Source organism: Ostrinia furnacalis, unplaced genomic scaffold, assembly GCF_004193835.3.
Source record: "Ostrinia furnacalis isolate ACB-3 unplaced genomic scaffold, ASM419383v2 OfSCF1207, whole genome shotgun sequence".
Lineage (NCBI taxonomy): Eukaryota > Metazoa > Arthropoda > Insecta > Lepidoptera > Crambidae > Ostrinia > Ostrinia furnacalis.
The window spans coordinates 296,111-316,131 of NW_021131446.1; the positions used below are offsets into that span (position 1 = coordinate 296,111).

Below are 20,021 nucleotides of genomic sequence, written 5' to 3' on the forward strand. Positions count from 1 at the left end.
TTCACATCACGTCCACACAAGGCGATTCCGACTAGGTACAACACTTTATTCAAACGTTTACATATGAATACTAATACGGAATCCAATTGAAGCGCGCTTGTGTAGTTCGTTCACGCGTGCCGAAGGACGAAACGTCGCCCGATAGCGTGCGTGACGTCCTGCTAACGAACTTTCTGACCCTATGATAGACTTGAAAAGGAATTTTTGATGGCCAATCACTAAAGCTTTACTGGAAAATCAGCTTTATAAGCTATTGAAATTAGAGTTCTTATGATTTTAACATTGTGTATTTTACGAGTATGTAGAGTTCAAATCACATTAACTTTTTGTACGAAACTTTAGAGCGTAGCTAAGAAATGGCTATATTTAATCGACTTCGACTCTTTTTATCAAGCTTGCTATCAAAAGTCAAAACATAAAACCTTGTCGATTTTGTTCTAGCTTCTTGTTATAAAAAGTTGTTTCCCATGAATATTCGACATTGTCGGCGACAATGAATTGTATCGAAACGTCTAAGAGCAACAACTGGGCAAGAGACGACACAATCGATTTCAACTCATCGTATTAACACAGCATTATTAACATGTTAGCATAGTAAATATACTAGAAACCGGTTGATTCTAAAATGTGTTCTTTGTCAACATGGAATGCATAATCGACTATCGCTAATAATATCGGCAATTACACTCCATTCTCTGTCTCGAACAATGCGTCCAAATAAAACGAGACATCGGACACTGCGCAAGCTCCTGCGGTCGCACCTTATACGGGCATAGTAATTGCTGCAGAAAATCCTGTAATAGCTTATTCAATCGAACAAGCCCGCCGCGTGTTGCCTTTCTGGGCTGCCTGTTCTAGAACTAAAAGCACTTAAAATTACCACCGCTTTATATGTTGCCGCAAGAAATAATTTGACGCGTTTCGCAACGGAATGAAGTCATGCGCATTCGTCGAAGCCTTTTGAATTACGAAGATGGGAGACGAAGTTTGCAACTTTTAATTTGTAATTTATGTGCATAAATACATGCTTTACAGACATTGATGAAATCAAATGTAAATATAAGCTGGAGCAAGAAAACCAGATTGTAAGCAAACTAAACCCCGAATCCGGACAATGAAATAAAGGACACATTTTGTGAAGCTGAAGTATCTTTAATTTAAACAATAAGTTAAGCACTCGACAAACAAAAATGCTTGTGGTTTCGTGGAATCCCCAACAAAACAACAAAGAAGTTATGAACGAAAATAATACGATGTTGAAAAGGAACTATCTTCCTCTGTTATATGATTGGACGGGCACGAAAGCGTGACGGCAGACAAAAAGCTAGTATCACTCTATTTGGCGCCACTACAAACGCACAATTCATTTCTGATCGCATTGTCTGGGAAACAATGCCGGGCGGTTGAGTAAGCTCTTTGTGATATCCGCGTCCTCCAAGGATGAAGGTAGAGCCACCTTCGAAACTAACTTACCCTCAGTTTTTGTAACAAGTGGGACATAGGATACGATACTTCATAAGTATTGTGACCATATTATTTATTGAAAATTTTTATGTACCTATGCCAAAGATTCTATATTGTCTTCTTTGTTGCAAAAAGAATGCTCCATGTCGTTATACTTTATAATATGTACCTACTAAAATATTGAAGATGCCTTTTAAAAGACAAGCTTTTGTTGGCTTCATCCAATGAGTGATATTTTTTCTTTATAAGACAAAATCGCATGAACAAACTTTTGTTAATATTCTAAACACGATTCAAACACCTGGCCAGTTCCATATTATTATTCTTAATTTTCAAATATTATGTACCTGACCAGTCTTTTATAACGAATACTTTGTGGTCATGATAGCTACCCATGACACCATATTACTCCTTCGTCCCTAACCTAAGATCAAAGCGTCCCTTCGACACTCGATTTCGGTTAAAACGCGTTAAAGGAAGGCATTGTGAAGCCCTGTATGGAGCAAAAACGATTGATGGCCTATTTGATCGGTGAGGATGAAAAGATTAGATTATTAAGACTAAAAAGGGGAATATAAAGCAATTAAGGTCACTGGTAGTAGACAGAAGTTTAAGTGCGGAAATATCAAAGCAACTTTTGTACGAGACCCCTCTTCGGGGAATCCATTTGGCATTAACGATATAAAAAGTAAATTACATCTGAATACACTAAGGTATTCTCTCGTTAACATGTTTAGTCTAATCGACATAAAACACAAGTTTTATTTCCAAAACTTGAACTCCCAAAACACTGAACTTAATACATTAACCCCGCACGTGTTATTTGTTAAAATCGCCAGCAGACTAAACAGAGAAATTGTAGCAAATCTCTTGCAAACAATGCACCTGCAAACTTGAAATTCGAATCCACGGTTTTGTTATATTTTAAATTCCGTAAAGTGCAACAAATTTTGTATTCTCGATCGAGCCGTTCCCGGTAGAGCACGTGATTGCGTTCTGAATCGAATGTCTCTATAATGCAGTAGTCGGGTAATTTCATCGATTGCGCACATTAGCACCGATCGGCTCATTCATCCTCACATTATAATCGATTCATTCATTACGCGGCACTATTGCAACGTTGTTATTACTAGCGGCCATTACGTTTCCCGCGTGCGCTCTTTGAACAACATAATTACCGTGGTAATTAGAATTTCTGAATTATGATAATGCTGCTTTTTGTTCCCCGTCTCCGGAGATGGATCGTCGTGGTTGTAAATTGGTAGTTTTATTTTAGAGGTTTTGAAAGCGTGGATGCTTTTCTCGGAGTGGCACAAAGAGGGTTTTGACAAAGACATAATGGCCACAGGTGCTCAGCGGAGGGAGCGACAGGTGAATGAAATCACACGTGCAAAAACGGACGAATAATGAATCCATAATGCTTCTTAATGTATATCTAAGCATTTATACGAGATGGCATTGTCATTATGGATCCATGGCCTGAAACCTTAATGATCTTATGCTACAAGATGATGAATATTACGTTAAAGAATAAATACCGTTTTCATCGCTATACGAGCGTCTTTTTGAATTCGAAAAGACAAAGGAAAACCTTATTTGGTCCTAAAAACCATACTACAGACAGACACTGGCTGGCACTTTAAAAACAGAAAAAAAGAAAGACATACCTGAGATCGTCTCGACACAATAACGCACTTTATCAATACACTACGAGTCGTGTTTCCCTCACAGGTGGCTGCACAAGACTGGCCGGTTTGGTTGCGCCTGCCCTGCCCCCCGCGGGTCCCTGAATGCAGGGCCCCCGAGGGGTGCGGGTCCGGGCCAGGTCAGCTCGTGCGACAGGTGGCGCGTACGCACGGCTTACCTGCCGACGTACCTGCGATCCGGTCGGTCTCCAGATTAATTGCTCGAAACGGACAGAAGGGTCCCGAACACCCGAATTGTGGTTACTTTGCATAGAATTATTAATGAAGACATAAAGAGGTCGGTGGTATGTAGAGANGAGATTGCGATCGAAATACAATCTTAACCAAATCAGGAATCAAAATGGAATGATACGGAATTGGTATCAAAACTAACGTAACCGAAAAAAAACAAAAATATCACACGCGTAATAGACTCATTTCCACGAAGTAGAGATTACTCTGAATTCTCAAATTCAGATTAAAACCTCAAACGTGGTAACGGATTGAATTTTGATTAGTAGTTAGTATTACCATATTTAACAAAATACCACACAACCTTGTCGAATTGCCAATAAACAAATTTAAGATACATATAAAAAATACCCTTATGTCCAAAGGGTACTACAAGGTTCGAGACTATATTGATGACAAGGATGCGTGGTCAGTTCAGTCTGCACATATTTGATGTACTTAAATTTNTGTAGAGATTGGGATCGGAATACAATCTTAACCAAATCAGGAATCAAAATGGAATGATACGGAAAAGTTGGTATCAAAATCAACGTGACCGAAAAAACAACAATATCACACACGTTATAGACTTATTTCCACAAAGTAGAGTTTTAATTTAGAATTCAGATTAAAACCTCAAACGTGTAACGGATTGAATTTTGATTTTGAAAATAACAGTTTTGATACATTGAAACTACAAACGTATTCACATCCCAACATATTCGTATTCCATCATGTATTCTTGGCCTTACAAGTCTACACAGCTGAGCACTAAGCTTAAGAAAATTGTTATTTCGTCCAAATGAGTGAATATAATCAAATAATTCTCATTTTCACAGCCAAGTTCATATTTAATTATTAAAGACATTAGCGCGAAAGTAATATTGAATCTACGAGGCTTCGATTCCTTAATTAAATCTGCCAGCAATTTTAAGGTGGAATTGAATTTATCTTCGATAAAATTAATTACTTGAGTATCGAGTGTAACTTTAACGGTGTGCAAAAGCTCATATCACTCCAGGGTTCATTGGATTGGAATTGATACTAAATCATTAGTGCCTATAGTTTTATTGAAGTGTTAATGGAATTTGTTAAGTGTAAAAATATTTATAGCAAAATAGGTTTTGTGAATTGCTCGTTAACAAGAAAAAAGTTAATTACTTTTTACACATGAAAATCATCTTTATGCCTGTGTGAATTTATGGGATATTCACTTCAGTAAAAACAATTAGTTTTTTTTTCAGTTTTAACATGGCATTTACATAAAAAACAAATCGAAGTGGTCAGTTGGCCACTTCAATTAATTAATTTTCTACATGAATATATCCAGAATTAAATTCACAATCAACCTTAATTATAATATTTTTTGTTCTGGGAAAGAATACAATTAGCAAGCGATCCAGGAGTTAGATTTTAGTCGTATGTAGAGTCATGGCTCGTGACTTTAGACTTGTAAAACTATTAAGGCTTGGTCTAAGTAAAAACGAGCTATAAAGCAGTATATCAAACACGCCAGTGATTCATCCAACATTTCGGTTGAGCTCATAGAAAATGGCGGTTCCCATATCCGAGAAATCATTCTGCCTACACCGCCGTCTTTAAGTTGTAAACCCATACTTGGGCTTTACGAACCATTAGGCTCGTTAAACAGAGAAATTGACCGAATCAAGGTAAACTCATTTGCATACACGATTGCCATTGGTTAGAAACACCCGAATTGTAGACGCCAGCACATCAAGCTTGACACTGTGGGGTTTTATGTAGTTGAAATAGGTTAGTTAGCTTAGTTAGGTAGTAGGAATAGGTTGTGTTTGCAACATAAATTTACAGTCAGATGTGCTGTCGGCTATACCTACTCGTAGGTATATAGGGGAGAGTTCGGTATATTGTACNTCGATTCATCATTGCAAACACAGACACAAAAACTTGTCGACACGAAATGTGTTAACCCGTGAGACTAATGCTTTTTTAGAAAATAATTTTGAATAAACAATCAAGAACGCCAGTACCCACCACCTAATACTTCTTACGGTTTTGTGACGATAAAGAAATTTTTCTTATATCCTAAAAACAACGAATCGAACGTCTTTATATAATATATTAAGTATATTAAGTGTTTATTCATATCATGCAAATCAAATCTCAAGGTCTTTACATCGTCTCATATCAACTGAAGCATAAAATACTATTAAATGTATAATTTTTCTACTATATCACATAAACGAAATTGAAACACCTTTTCCTACCCAATATAGGTACTGTATTTTACAAAATTTAATAATTTACCTTTCTTGGCAGTTCAAATACAACACGAGAGCGGTCAGTACTCTATAATAATATGCGTGAGTATAATAGAGTTGAGGAAAAACCCACACCCGTAAAATTTGCTTCGAACAAAGTATGTAGATGCCAGATAGTCACGGCGCGCGAGTCTTACGAAACTAGCGTTTAGTTAAGAAGGAAAATATTCACTTTGACGAGTTAGAAACCTCTTATGTAAGTCAAATACCGCAAGGAATATAATTTCCAAGGAATAAAGGCGTTAAGTAAATCCCAATATTTCGATCGATAAAAAGTCCTCTGGGAAAAGGATTATCGTGTCTCAAAAATAGTTTTTCAATAAATTGACTCATGTTTCTTTGCAAGAGCCTTAGTGCATGAATCAAAATGTTAGTCACACGATCGCCTACAGATATTGGGAAGACTTGCGTCTTAATAATATGAGTAAGAATGATTAAATCATCAATTATTTTTTCATTATAAGATTATTATCTTCGTTCGTTTCAGCCAAATGACGTCCACTGCTGGACAAAGGCCTCCTCCAAGGTTTTCCACAATGCACAGCCCTGCGCTGCCCACATCCAGGCTCTTCCCGCGACCTTTACCAGATCGTCGGTCCACCTAGTAGGAGGTCTGTCCACGCTACGTCTTCCAGCCCGTGGTCGCCACTCGAGAACCTTTCTGCTCATTATTATCTTAATACCCAAAAACTTATTTCAGCCTGCGAAGTGTCGGCAATCGACACAAATCTTTAATTAATGCTCTGGAGAGGTCTTCGCACAAATTAGGGAAACCCCATAGAGTAATACGACACCATAGCTTTAACTATATCGTGGTAGAAGTGATAATATTGACTGTAATAATTGGGTAAATCCCACACATTGAAGAAGAACGTCATTAACATGCGTCACAGCAAAGGTCAACGGATTAATACATAATAATAAAATATTTCACTGTGTGTTTTAATATTAAAGTAATCATAGCGGCCACTTCATTTATACACTAAAATAAGTACATTCAGAAGTTTCATTTTGCATTTTAACAAACTGAGAACGACTCTACATCGATAAAACTTTTCGCCAAAATAATTAGGCTTTTATTGTGAAAACCTCTTCTATGGATACATCAAAGTAAATTGGGGTAGATAACTAAGAATAACAAGCATAGATTTATAAACACTCACTCCCTTATTAATAAAAGTTACACCCTAGTTGTAATTTACTATGAAAATGACATTTTAATCCAGTGTTCATCCTAGGTATAACTTTTTAAGGTACAGTTTCATATAGTAACGAGCCTACTGTAATGATATTTGTATTACCACAAAACAAAGACCACTTTACATTAAAACGAACTCCATAATTTGATAACCACCAGCCGTGATATAATCTGTGGGCGAACTAATAAGAGTAGGTTGTTCCAAAAATTGCGGGTGATTATTCTAAAAGCAATCGGCAAGTCAAGGCCAGTGAGATAGCAGATTTTAATTTACTAATGTGTCAATTTGCATATTTAAATGGTAACATAAGTAAAAAGAGTGATTATGACCTATCACGGTTGACACTGATCTACGTTAATAAATCCTAAGGCTCAGTTGCACCATCTTACTTTAACTTTGATAAACGTCAAAAATCTGTCAAATCTATATATAAAAGAAAGTCGTGTTAGTTACACCACTTATAACTCAAGAACGGCTGAACCGATTTAGCTGAAAATTGTTAGGGAGGTAGTTTAGAGCCAGGAAAAGGACATAGGATACTTTTTATCCCGTTCGAAATAAAAAAAAAGTCTGCTTATTTATTGCCATTAAGGCGGAACAAAGTTCGCCGGGTCAGCTAGTTCCATATAAAAAGCACCGGCCATGGTGATTGTTATGGTTAAAATAAGGTGGTGCAACTCAGCCTAAGTGTAGTGACAAATATAATACTTTATTTGTATGTAAAATAAGTTTATTCATGTACTCCTCCTGACATGAAATCTGTGCCCTCTCAACTCTTAGACTATAGTACAAAGTCCTCATAACAAAGGACTCCTTGTATTGTACCTACCTGGTTTTTTATTATGAAAATAAATATTTTATTTATTATTATAAACCATAACTTAGTGTCCACTCTTAGCATGATTTCCGTAGCAAAAATAATACTGTCGTCTATGTAGTACATAAAATCAACCTTATGATATAAAATGAGCTTCTACTAATACAATTCACCCCGCAATGAAGTCTTACGTGAAGATTTAGTTCGAAGCTACTCCGCAAAGCTCGAATCTCGGCTATACTTTTCGGGATATTTCATTATTCAGATATAAAATAGCCATTCAAATTCTTTCCATTGAATATTCAGATAATTTTCAATTTCCTCTTCATTTCTTTGTTTCCTTCCAGTAAATTTTCTGCTGAATCTTTTATTGAAAGTTCTGGACGTTTTACAAAAGGTTATCTCTATTAAATATAGGATTTTCAAAAGTTGTTGCCTCCATAAAAGTCCATCTTAAAAGATGAGTGTCTATGAAAGATTTTGTTTCAAAACAAAAATGGGACAAAGACCCTTATGGGTAGCTCAGGTAACAATACCTTCTGAGAAATAGGATGAAGATTTCTATAGACCACTTGGAGAGTTGTAATGCATGGTACGAGTGGTTAAGTTTTGTTATAATGACAGTTCTTAGTTTAAACGTAAGGCTGTATTTCAAGTTAAAGTTTTGCCATATTTTTAACAACGCCCTAAATAAGAATTAATTGTAAAAGCTGATTATGTTGATGTTATTTTTACCAGACTGTGCCAGAAGGAAGTTTATGTTTTTTAATTGATGAAACTTTTCTCACATTATTTATTAATAATATCTCCTAGATATTTAAGGAAATAGTGTAGATTAATATAAGATAAAGCGTTAAATTATGGTATACCCAGAAGGATTTAAACATAATAGAAATTCCGTACTTTAAGGAATGCTTTATATTCCGTGAACGTTTGATGCCGACATTATCTTTACGGAAAATTCGTTGTAATACACTCGACATCAAATAAATCGCACCTCCCGCGACAATCATTTTCAAACGTATGCAACCCCACTTCCCACCAATATTGACACCATTTAAAAGCCTATTTCTAACCTTCATTTCATTAAAGAAAAGGTTTTTACCCCAAAAATGTGTCTTTAGAAGGATCCAGAGTCACTTCTTCAAAAAATAGGTAGTTACGCTAAAGCCAACTTTTATGGCTATAAAACTGTTAAGTTGGGATTAATCGCTATCCATCTGTTAAAGAGAACACGTGAGATCATTATTTGGTTTTATAACCATAAAAATTGGTCTAATTGATCCCATAGGTGGGCCCAAAGTGAGGTATTTTTTCAAGTCACATTTATGGTATATGTTAATCATTTATTAAGAAATTAAATGTGTTTTTTTTAAGGAAATTTATTGGGCTTTCAAATAACACCAATATTGTTGGGGCACCATGATTGTGTCAGAAGAAAATCGTTAAAGTTCGCGTCGCGGAAGGTGCGGTTTATTTGATGTTGAGTATATCTAAACTTCCGTTCCCCATATTATTAGCAAAATGTACAACTATTTTCAAAATAATTCACAGTCGCAGTGTTTTTGATAACAAAGGCGTTTTTAACAAAAATCGTAATTTCATGGTTTATTCTAAGTTCGCAAAAATGCATAAGGATGCGGAACACTTGTGCGGAATAACAAAATGGATGACAAAACCAGAATTTTTATTGCCTTAAAACAAGTGTGCTGGTCACGCGCAGCTCTAAATTTAGATCACACGTCACAGCACCAGCAATGTCAAACATTTTAACATGATTTGCCTCTAACATACACAATTCATTGAGAATTTTTAAAAACGAATGACATTTTAAGAGACAAGTGTTTAAATTATAATATCAAAATATCTGTCTGCATTTTTAGAAATCAAGATAAACCAAATTACTTTTAAATTCAAAACTCTATCATCTTTTTGCGCGCACAAATGAAGCTATTAAATATACACGGTCAAATGGCCAAGCATGCAGATTGTACGGTCAATTTGTACATATAATTATATATATAAAAATGGTCGTAAAGTATGATTCTCGATAGACACTTCACATGGCATGGCGTGCGAACGACGCTGATGGATCGCATTGATACCGCGGACGCGCCGCGCGAGCGTGACGCCGCTTCTAATGCACCTCGGGGTAGGTGCTCCACGATACACCACAAATCAGGGATAAAAAAGAACAAAAAATGATTAAAAAACCTCGGGGTATGTGCACCACGATACTACACAAACGAAGGATAAAAATTAACAAAAATAATAATAAAACGCACCTCAGGGCAGGTGCACCGCGGTATAACACAAAACAGGGATAAAAATGAACAAAAAAATGATTTAAAAACTTCGGGGTATGTGCACCATGATACTACACAAACGAGGGTTAAAATGCGACGTAAACATATATAAATTAAACGTATGAACGATGAAAAGAACGAAAATCACAACACCGGTGTCACCATAGATATATGAGTATCCGTGTTAAACTACTACCTGTGTCATATTATAAGCTGAATGTTTTCCTAATAAAGATAATAAAATAAAACATAAATACATATCATACTTATTATATCTATTAAATTAATTCACACAAAATAATAAATCATTTGGATAAGCTTAGGGTGAAGAACAAATGCACTCCAAGAATATTATCAAAGTAATAGATTTTAACAACCTCCAAGCAAACAAATCAATTCAAAAAGAGCTTTCATTTTAGTATACTCAACTATCCACACTACAATGGACGAATTGAAATTATTTTATCTCGTGTAATTTTACAAAACTCTACAGTCAGTGACTGTAACGAGACGGCAGCCCACCAGTGAATAATAAAAAGTATAGCCAAGAGCAAATTGTCAATCTTAATTTGCGAAACAAAAAATAAAAAGCCGCAAAATTACAATCGTGAAAACTCCAATAGCATTCACACAAATTCAGACAAACCGTACCGTTTCTAATTCAATTTAGCTATCAGCGTCAAATAGGGTTATCACTGAAACTAAAAGAGGTTAAAGAATTTTTAAACAGTCGATAAATGGCAAATTTTATACAGTGAGTAATGAGTATTTGTTTCAATAGTTTATTTTACATTATAGATTTCAGAACGTCTTCCTACGTTTTCAGTAATATCCGTACTTGTGATATAATAACGATAGTAAATAACTCTGTTTATCTGTTTTTCTTTTCTTTTTCCACTAAATCTGTAAATTTTTATTTAGGCTATCTCGAGTCTAAAAATTATCGTGTGAGAACTATAAGATTTACGGTTGGCAGCCCTGGCGCCAAGTCGGAGTGAACGCTCTGTCGTTCACACGAGAAATTCACGGCCACTGCCTATGTAAATGGGAGACGCACCAATGACTAATTCTCAGTTAGACAAAATACAGTTACAAGAACAAAGGGGGAAGATTGTGATGAACACACCAATTAGTAGTCAAATGGGGATATTTTTGAATTTATATGAAAATCACACATTTCATGTGTCGTTGTTAAAGATAGATATGAGACAATAAATTTAACGTTAAGTAAATATTATTTTGCTGAAGGTATCTCAATAAACATACGTAGGCTAGTTTTGTGCCGATTGTAATTTATTCTCACAAACATATTGTTTCTAAAATATACTTAACTATAATATTCACTGTCATATTATTTCTTATTTCACATTTTCAAACCAAACCTACTAATACACCGCATCATGAGAAATAATATCTTATCAGTTAACATTTTCAAACTACAACATTACTTTCACAACTACAAAAATATGAATAAACCTGTTTTTTAAAGAAATTGGGAATCCTAAAATCCTTTTTTGAGCCAAAACCACGGGTACCCTACGGATTGTTAGATTTTTCCGGGCGCATTCTTCGCCGACGCGGATTCACACGCCTCACATTCACGGTCAGTGGCTATGTAAATAGTGTAGGAACCCTAAACAATGAGGGTTCTTACGGGCCCATTAATTGGACACAATTTGAATTAATTAATAACTTCTAATTAGCCGCGGTACCTTTGGGGGAACGAGAAAGATGTGTTAATAAAAGTCTATTACTATCAAAAATAAATTTAAAACTTTCCCAAGTTACTAAGACAACTTAGTTTCAGCCACACCTAGGCTAGGCCTAGTTAAGATTCACACATGATACATAGGTTGGAATTTATGTATTTATTATGTTGATAAAGACAGCAGAATGGTTTGATATCAACCAGAGCATTAAGTACTTTTTAATTTCTTTGTAAATTAGAGTAATAATGATCTCAAATATAGAAATCACAAAGCAATTTACTCATCACAAAAATCACGTTATAATATCTTAAATTCGATCGTCAATTACGAACATGGAATTTTATAAGATACGGAAAAATCCATTTACCTAAATTCCGCTCCAAATATACTTAAAACATAATATCTCTTTACCTTTTCATGTAGCTTATCACTGAGATGCCTGTACCTACATTATTTAACACTAAAATTGAAATAAAAATCCTCAACAACCTTTTAAGCGTACGCAGAAACGAGGTTGCGCTTACGCAGCCGTCCAATTACAACAATTAGGTACAAAAATGTCCGCGACAGAAACGAGAAACCAGACGTTATTAACATTAAGTTGGCCAACTCTGATATGCAACTTATTTGTAAGTGCCGATACGTGGCGAAACCCGTGTGGTCAAGAAGACGGTGACGAAAGACGTAGGCCTTCAGGCTATGACCTATTTTAAAATATATTATACTTATACATTCGCTACTAACACATATAACTTCATGTTTAAAATTATGAAAGTTACTCATTACTTCGATTTCTGATCTTAACAGCAAAATTATAGTCATTAAAGTATGGTCACTACCCATTCGTTAAATGCTTGATGTCTATCTCTTCAAAAAGAAAAGATAATATTAAAACTTCTTTTTAGTGTGCTACAAAATAACAATTTGAGCACTATTTACACAACTGAAACCAATATAGTGTCTTAAGGTAATCACGTAGTAATATAGGTTTTAGTTGTTCCTCCGTCATACATCAGCGTTAGGTCATCATCATCATCATCATCTTTTCAGCCATAGGACGTCCACTGCTGAACATAGGCCTCCCCCAATGCTTTCCATGTTGATCGATTGGCAGCGGTCTGCGTCCAGCGCTTCCCTGCTACCTTTACGATGTCGTCGGTCCACCTTGTAGGTGGACGTCCCACGCTGCGTTTTCNCATCATCATCATCATCATCTTCAGCCATAGGACGTCCACTGCTGAACATAGGCCTCCCCCAATGCTTTCCATGTTGATCGATTGGCAGCGGTCTGCGTCCAGCGCTTCCCTGCTACCTTTACGATGTCGTCGGTCCACCTTGTAGGTGGACGTCCCACGCTGCGTTTTCCGGTACGCGGGCGGCCTCCATTCCAGAACCTTTCTGCCCCATCGGCCGTCAGTTCTGCGTACTATGTGCCCTGCCCATTGCCACTTCAGCTTGCTAATCCGTCGGGCTATGTCAGCGACTTTGGTTCGTTTATGGATCTCCTCATTTCTGATTCGATCTCGCAAAGGTTCAATGCAATCATCAGCGTTAGGTATACATCATCAAATTCGCATTATTAGAACCCGGTTCCGTGCTTATTTTGTAACTACCGATACATCTACCGGCGTAATAACTTTTCTAGTTGTCAATCTTTCGATTTATAACTCTAAATTGTACAATATCGTTTATAATGCATCTATTTTTTTCAAACTTAACAAGATACAAGTTAACAAAATATTAATTTATGTACCGTGAAATAAGAACATGAAATGTTGAAGTTTCCACGTGACGCTCAAACGTTATTTCGCAAGCAGTTGCTATTATTTATCATTACAGCGATTGTTGCTATTACGATTAAATTGTCAAATACTAGCCGTTGCCCGCGGCTGTGCACGCGTAATCTTGTGTTCATTAGAAATCTTCCAATTACGCTTTACTAAACATACACCTATATTTTCAGATGCCGTTTAAATCTAATATTTTTGTACCAAAAAAAATACTGGTAAATATTGTCTTTATAAAATACACTTTCAAACCAATCAGTCAAACTCTCTGCGCAAACTGCAAGTTTTATACAGAAAAGTAAAATTTATTTTATTTTCTGTTTCATAAAAAGTAAATAATTATCAAAATGAAATGTATTGTTGCAGCATTACAGAAAAGGAAACTTCTTTCCCGATAGTTTCATCCATAACAATATTAGTATCTAATAGAAAATCCGAGAAATACGAGATATTTTTGTAATAAGGAAAATATAGGAATGTTATAATAAAATATTCGGGAGCAGATAGATTTTTTCACGTCCCACTTATTGTGAGAGCAAACGGAGGGGAAAATATGAGATACCAGCGTTCCGTATCGATATTAATCCATATCTGAGTGTATTATACTCGTAGCTGTGCGACACGTGACTTGTGTTGTGTTTTAATCAAGATGTTACTCTTATGGAAAATTACCCGTACTTGTAGACCGCATTATGAATCTATGACTAAAATTATTGAAGTCTATGATTGATCTACTCGTAAATATTTAATTTAACCAATCACAGTCTTAAAACGAATTGAGGGCGTCTTTTCAGGAATTTACGGTCCTTTGTATACTTTCCAATTCAGTGTGTAGTATTTCAAAACTACATCTACACTTTTCACTTAATTTCAGAATTCCAATAGTACACATTTAAAATTATTTTTAACGTAACCAAATGAATATCAAATCAAAAAATCTTCACTATCTTTATCAACTTCCAAAAAAAACTATTAATTTATAAAAATATCTCAATGAAATTAAGTAAAAAGTTACATTCTCACAGTACAATTATAATATAATATGTGTAGCTATGGAAATGTATGAAACGTGTGTGAAATTGTAATTATGTATGGTAATCGTGGTGTGGCGCTCGGAACGCCCCTCCCCGTAGAGAAGACATCAACGCGCTCGACCGCGTCATGGATTTAATCCATACATTTGTATGGGAATCTCACACCAAAGAAATTTAATATTGAATTTCTTTGACTTTAGAAATATTCACTTTAGCAGAAGTCATAAGTCTGTCAAACTCCATACAAAAAACAGTGGTTATGGTTATAGTTACTATTATAGTAAGATGGTACAATTATTTTATAGTATACATATTTATTAGTATTTGTATGTAATTTTTGTACTTTAAAATACCGAAAGTTTGTCAATACACTAAATGCATAAAATATCTCCCATAAAAGATTTAAGTTCAAGAAATCTTTTACTCCCTTTTTAAGTTCTAATGCTGGAATTGGAACCCGCGCCTTTTTTACGTGCCTCAGTTTTGTCTTGGAAAATTCTTCAACATAGTTTCTTAGTAAAGGGCAAAATATTGAATTTACTCAAAAACTAACTTGCTAGCCAACAAAATGGACGCGCAATCGAAATAGTTAATGCATTTTCCTTGTCGGACGCAAAGAAAATGTATTTCCAAGGAAAAACTTTATGATCGAGCGGTCTGAATGTCTGAATCACCTCAGACGGAGGCGGTGCGCAGGAGTTCGCGCCGGTCAAGGCTGCCGTGGGCGGCGTTGAACCCGGATGCTCGGAGACGAGTATTCATATGAGATAGGCCTCACCATTAGACGCACAGATGTAGTTTTCTATGTTGCCTATTCAAAAGTTAATGATGGACGAGTAAAAAGATTACCGTGTGTAATCTATATCTATACTCTATACTAATATTATAAATGCGAAAGTAACTCTGTCTGTCTGTCTGTCTTGCTTTCATGCCTAAACCACTGAAGCGATTTTGATGAAATTTGGCATAGATAGTTTGAGTCCCGAGAAAGGACAAAGGATAGTTTTTCTCCAGGTTTTTGAAACAGGGACGCGCGCGATAAAGTTTTTCTGTGACAGAAATTCCACGCGGGCAAAGCCGCGGGCGGAAAGCTAGTAAGATAAATAAATAAGTGGTAGATCGCTTGTTGCGTGTTATATAAAGATATTTAGATAGGCGTCAGCTCCTTGAACCTGACGGATCAGAAGATTTGGTTGTTGGGACTTCCCGAAAGAACTTTCTGTATCGGCAAATACATAAAATACTGTTTTTGTTACTCCCTTAACTCGTATATCAATTTAATTTTAAATCTTTTAAAGTAAATAGGTGTTTTACGATAGCACAAAATATAACAAGAAGCAGTTCTCAGCTGAACAACTTAGAAAAATTCCAGTGAATACCGATGTACCTACTCTCCCACGCTTTAGCGATATTAATTAAGAAGTCTGGGTAACCGCGCTTTTTCATGGCATGTTCTGTCCACAAAAAATGCGTTATTAACCCGAGTAATTAATTACAGCCATTTAAAAAAGCGATGTAAAGGTTTTTTCCGTCGATTAACTTGTGAATTTCGTTCGGTTGTGAAACCGGTTTCCTATGGGCTGATCCTCAAATCATTTGCCGCCCAATAATTGGTTTGATTCGGAGAATCTAGAAATGATTATACCCAATATTGAAGAAACTTTCGACACTTGAAAATTTCGACGGTTTCATCCAGTGTCTAAGTAGCTCAGTTGTAAGAGCAGTCGCCCGGCAAGCGGAAGGTCGTGGGTTCAATTCCCGCCTTAGGCAGTTCGATTCAAGTTATAATTTTCAAATCTAGAATTGAGTTGAGGATCGAGATGGTTAGGCTTAGAACTTACCACGTTGAAGGTCCTGTATTCTGGAGGCCGGCGTGGTTTTTCACGAGCGCTCCAATTAAGAAACACACACTCACTGGTGGATAGGGCCAGGGGAGTCGGCCCGTCGGCCGGCACGCGCGGCCGGGCCGGCGGCGGGGCGCGACTGGCCCGCGCTGCGCTCGCGCCGCCGCCCCGCGCGCTCGGGCACGCGATTGGCCGGCGCGCGGTGACGTCACGGCGATCACTGATGTGGTACTCGAACCGCGTAAGTCAAATTTTCAGGCTTTTTGGGTGGTTTTTTTTTTGATTTGCAATGGCCTTTTTTGTTTTTTTGTGTAACCAAGTAAAACAAAAGAATTTAAGTATGTTCATATCAGTTGTCTAGTACCCATAGTACAAGCTTTACTCAGTGGGACTAGAAGCGTATAATAAAAGTCCAAGGATATTCATTTATTTATTAAATAATCAGTAATTTACGATAATTTTACAGTGCAATCAAAGATACACTCATGACAAGGGTTTCAATGTGAAAATGCCATTTTCTATTGGCGTTGACTATACAGTTAAAACTGTATCTTTTTAGTTACTCGTTTTGTTAGACAAAGCAACGTGCTACGAGATGCCTATATTTGCAGGCACGACAACTGCCAAATTTAGTGCCAAAAGTCCTATAACACAATTTACTAGTCCACGTCCATTTTAGGCGCTTACCGCAAGTCATTCTATACTCTGTAGTCAGTGACAATGACGTTTCTTACCGCGGTAGCTCCCCGAGCGTCGCTCAACACCGATATTATATGTCAGATGTTGATGAACTTCAAGTTCTACACGTGTATCAGATTTTAGGCTAAATTGCCACGCTGCGGTGTACTTCGAGGTCAAGAATGTTGACCTTATACGAGAATATGACGAACCGGTGTTAGTATAAATAGTGTTCATATTCATATATTATATATAATATTATAAAAGGAAACAGAAGGTCGTACGGCGCGTGGTTCGCCCTACAACGCCGAATGCGGTTGTGGATTTGAATCCTTGGAAAATGTTAGTATGATGAGAGTACCAGAAGTCATTGTTTCTTTAATAAGGAGAAATACTCGTGTCAGTGTTCTCCGAAACAGCTTGACTGATTCTTATAAAATTTTGGGTGTACATTCAGTAGGTCTGAGATTAGGATATTTAAAACAATTTTTCATACCCTTAGGTGATAGGGGTTTTTCAGTCATATGACGCCGCGGGCACAGCTAATATATTTCATCATAATCATTTTCTCCAAGTTATGGCTCTAGCCATTTGGTAAATTACAGTAGGTTTCTGTTTTAGTTTCAACATACATTAAAGTATATAGCTTCATTAGGTATTATAACTAAATTTCTTCAAATGTTGCGTTAGTCCGTACTTTTTGCGTTGTAAAATTCATTTCTACCCCAATACTTACGAATGCGCATCGCAATTCAAGCTCTTTTTAAAGCAGCAGGCCTTCGTTTAAACTCCAGACTCCAACGTCACTTATCCCAGTTTTTACCGCCAATATGGCCGAAATTTTGCGATGGCGTCTCTCCTCGAACCGGCCGAGCCGGTTTATGAGCTCTACTCTGTAAAACAATATTGATAACTTCCATTTAAACCCGCCTCTTTCACTCACACTAAGATATTAGGCAAGAGAGCAGGACAGAGAAAATCGATATTGAAATTGATCTGTGGAATGGCCCTCTAGGGCCGCGGTCACCGAAGGTCCGACAAAACCTCTCTGTCTGATTTTATGTCAATTAAAAAGCAGGCGAACGCGCATTTACGTCCTCTCTCTTAAGAAATGATTGTAAGAACTGAAGAACGTATTAAAAAATAAGCAACTTGATATCGTGTGATAGTTTTTTGTTCTTTGTCTTACATTTAGAGCAGAAAGTTACTTCTTATTGTATGTGTAATCTTGTTGCATTTTCACATTCAAAATAGAGAATATAAAGCAAACATTTTGCTCCTCTTAAAGTCATTGTCACGTCATTGAGTTTAATAAACTCATTAGCGGCAAGCATATTTTTTGTCCCTTTTACTTTATTATTTAAATAAAGACTTGTGAAACAACAACACAGCTTCAAAAATCCAATAATGGATTCAACTTTAAAGTATAAAATTTTCCGTTTAAAGTTCCATGTTTCTTCAGAAACTGAAATTAGATAAACAAGTGTTAATACCTATGTAGTAAATATTTCAGTATTTCATTCAACTTTTATTTATTAAAACCGTTTGCGTTGTTTGTCGTGTCTTTGAACTTGACAACACGAATCACTTGGCCTTACCTGGAGGCAAGCATTATGCAATCCACGTAGTAAACATAGACTGAGGCCAAAACACCTAGGAATAATTTCAGCATGTAGGTAATTTATATAAAAAAGCAATAGGCCCATGATTTCATAAATAGAGGTGTAGTCCGATCAGGCAAACTGACTTACCGTTTGGTAGATCACATCGGTAAATATANTTCGTTCGTTCGTTCGTTTCAGCCGAAAGACGTCCACTGCTGGACAAAGGCCTCCCCCAAGGATTTCCACAAAGACCGGTCCTGCGCCGCTTGCATCCAGGTACTTCCCGCGACCTTCACATAGCTCGAAGAGATGATGGCCGCTGGGGCAGAAAAGTTCTTGAGTGGCGACCACGAGCTGGAAGACGTAGCGTGGGCAGGCCTCCCACTAGGTGGACCGACGATCTGGTGAAGATCACATCGGTAAATATAAATTCACTTTGCTTAGTGACGTGTGTGGAGGCGTGCTTTATTTGTATAAGATCGCGAAGAGGGCCTCATACACAATAATATAATTTCTCATACAAATGTTTTTGAAAGGTTTTTATAGTAGCAAAACATTAAATCTGTATACGAAATTATGCTAAAACTGGATTCAAACTCGAGCAATCTTTGGTTGGCTTAATTTAAATATTTAGACCAATCTTAGGCTCGAATCTTTTTATTCTTAGAGATAGGTTCATATTTCAACGTCGTTTTAGAAAACAGGCTTTTAAATTAACTCGTTATCATCAGTGTTTTTCCAAGAAACGAAATAGGTATTAAGTTTTTTAAATATTTTTCATTATAAACTTACATCACATTGTTTTCGTTATACTAAAATAAGTTACAATAATACTTTATGATTTCAACAATCAGAGGTGCTAGTTTACAAACCAAATTATGCAACTCTACAAAAAAATAACTAGGAAAATTCGTAAATTTTAGAACACATATAAATTGTCATGTGCAATTTAAACTCTTGATTTAGTTTAACTGTATTTTTACCAACTAGCCCGCTTTGCTTAGAATGAACGATTTCGTGGATTTTCACCATCGCATCACCGTTAGCTAGTTTTAGGAAAACTTCACCGAATACGCAAGCGTAATATAAAATGTACGCTCCGCATGCATGAAACGAACTAAATCCAAATATTTCTCCAAACTTCGACTGATAATAATAGCAATTGAAACGTTCTTTTGTTAAAAACACTGTTCTCGAAACAGCTCCATCTAATGAATTCTTGGCACGCAGGCGGGGGCAGACTACGCGGCGGTAAAGTGGACGGAATTCTAAAAGACAGCCAGCTGTCGCTGAAATTCCTAAGCAGGAGATTCCTAAAACTATATCGACGCCCCCATGGCCTTGTGGTGTGGCGGTTGCCTTT

The 20,021-nt window shown here is 36.5% G+C and overlaps 1 protein-coding gene across 1 annotated transcript in view; it reads right to left on the reverse strand.

The window, feature by feature from the left end:
- The window catches only part of LOC114351830 (uncharacterized), a 32,805-nt gene extending 14,139 nt beyond the window's left edge, over positions 1-18,666 (reverse strand). The window contains exons 1-2 of the mRNA XM_028303167.1: positions 18,653-18,666; positions 16,374-16,596 (exon numbers count right to left, since the gene is read on the reverse strand). Coding sequence (XP_028158968.1) covers positions 16,374-16,596; positions 18,653-18,666 — 237 coding nt within the window. The remainder of the gene's footprint in view (positions 1-16,373; positions 16,597-18,652) is intronic.
- Between the last annotated feature and the right edge of the window lie 1,355 nt (positions 18,667-20,021).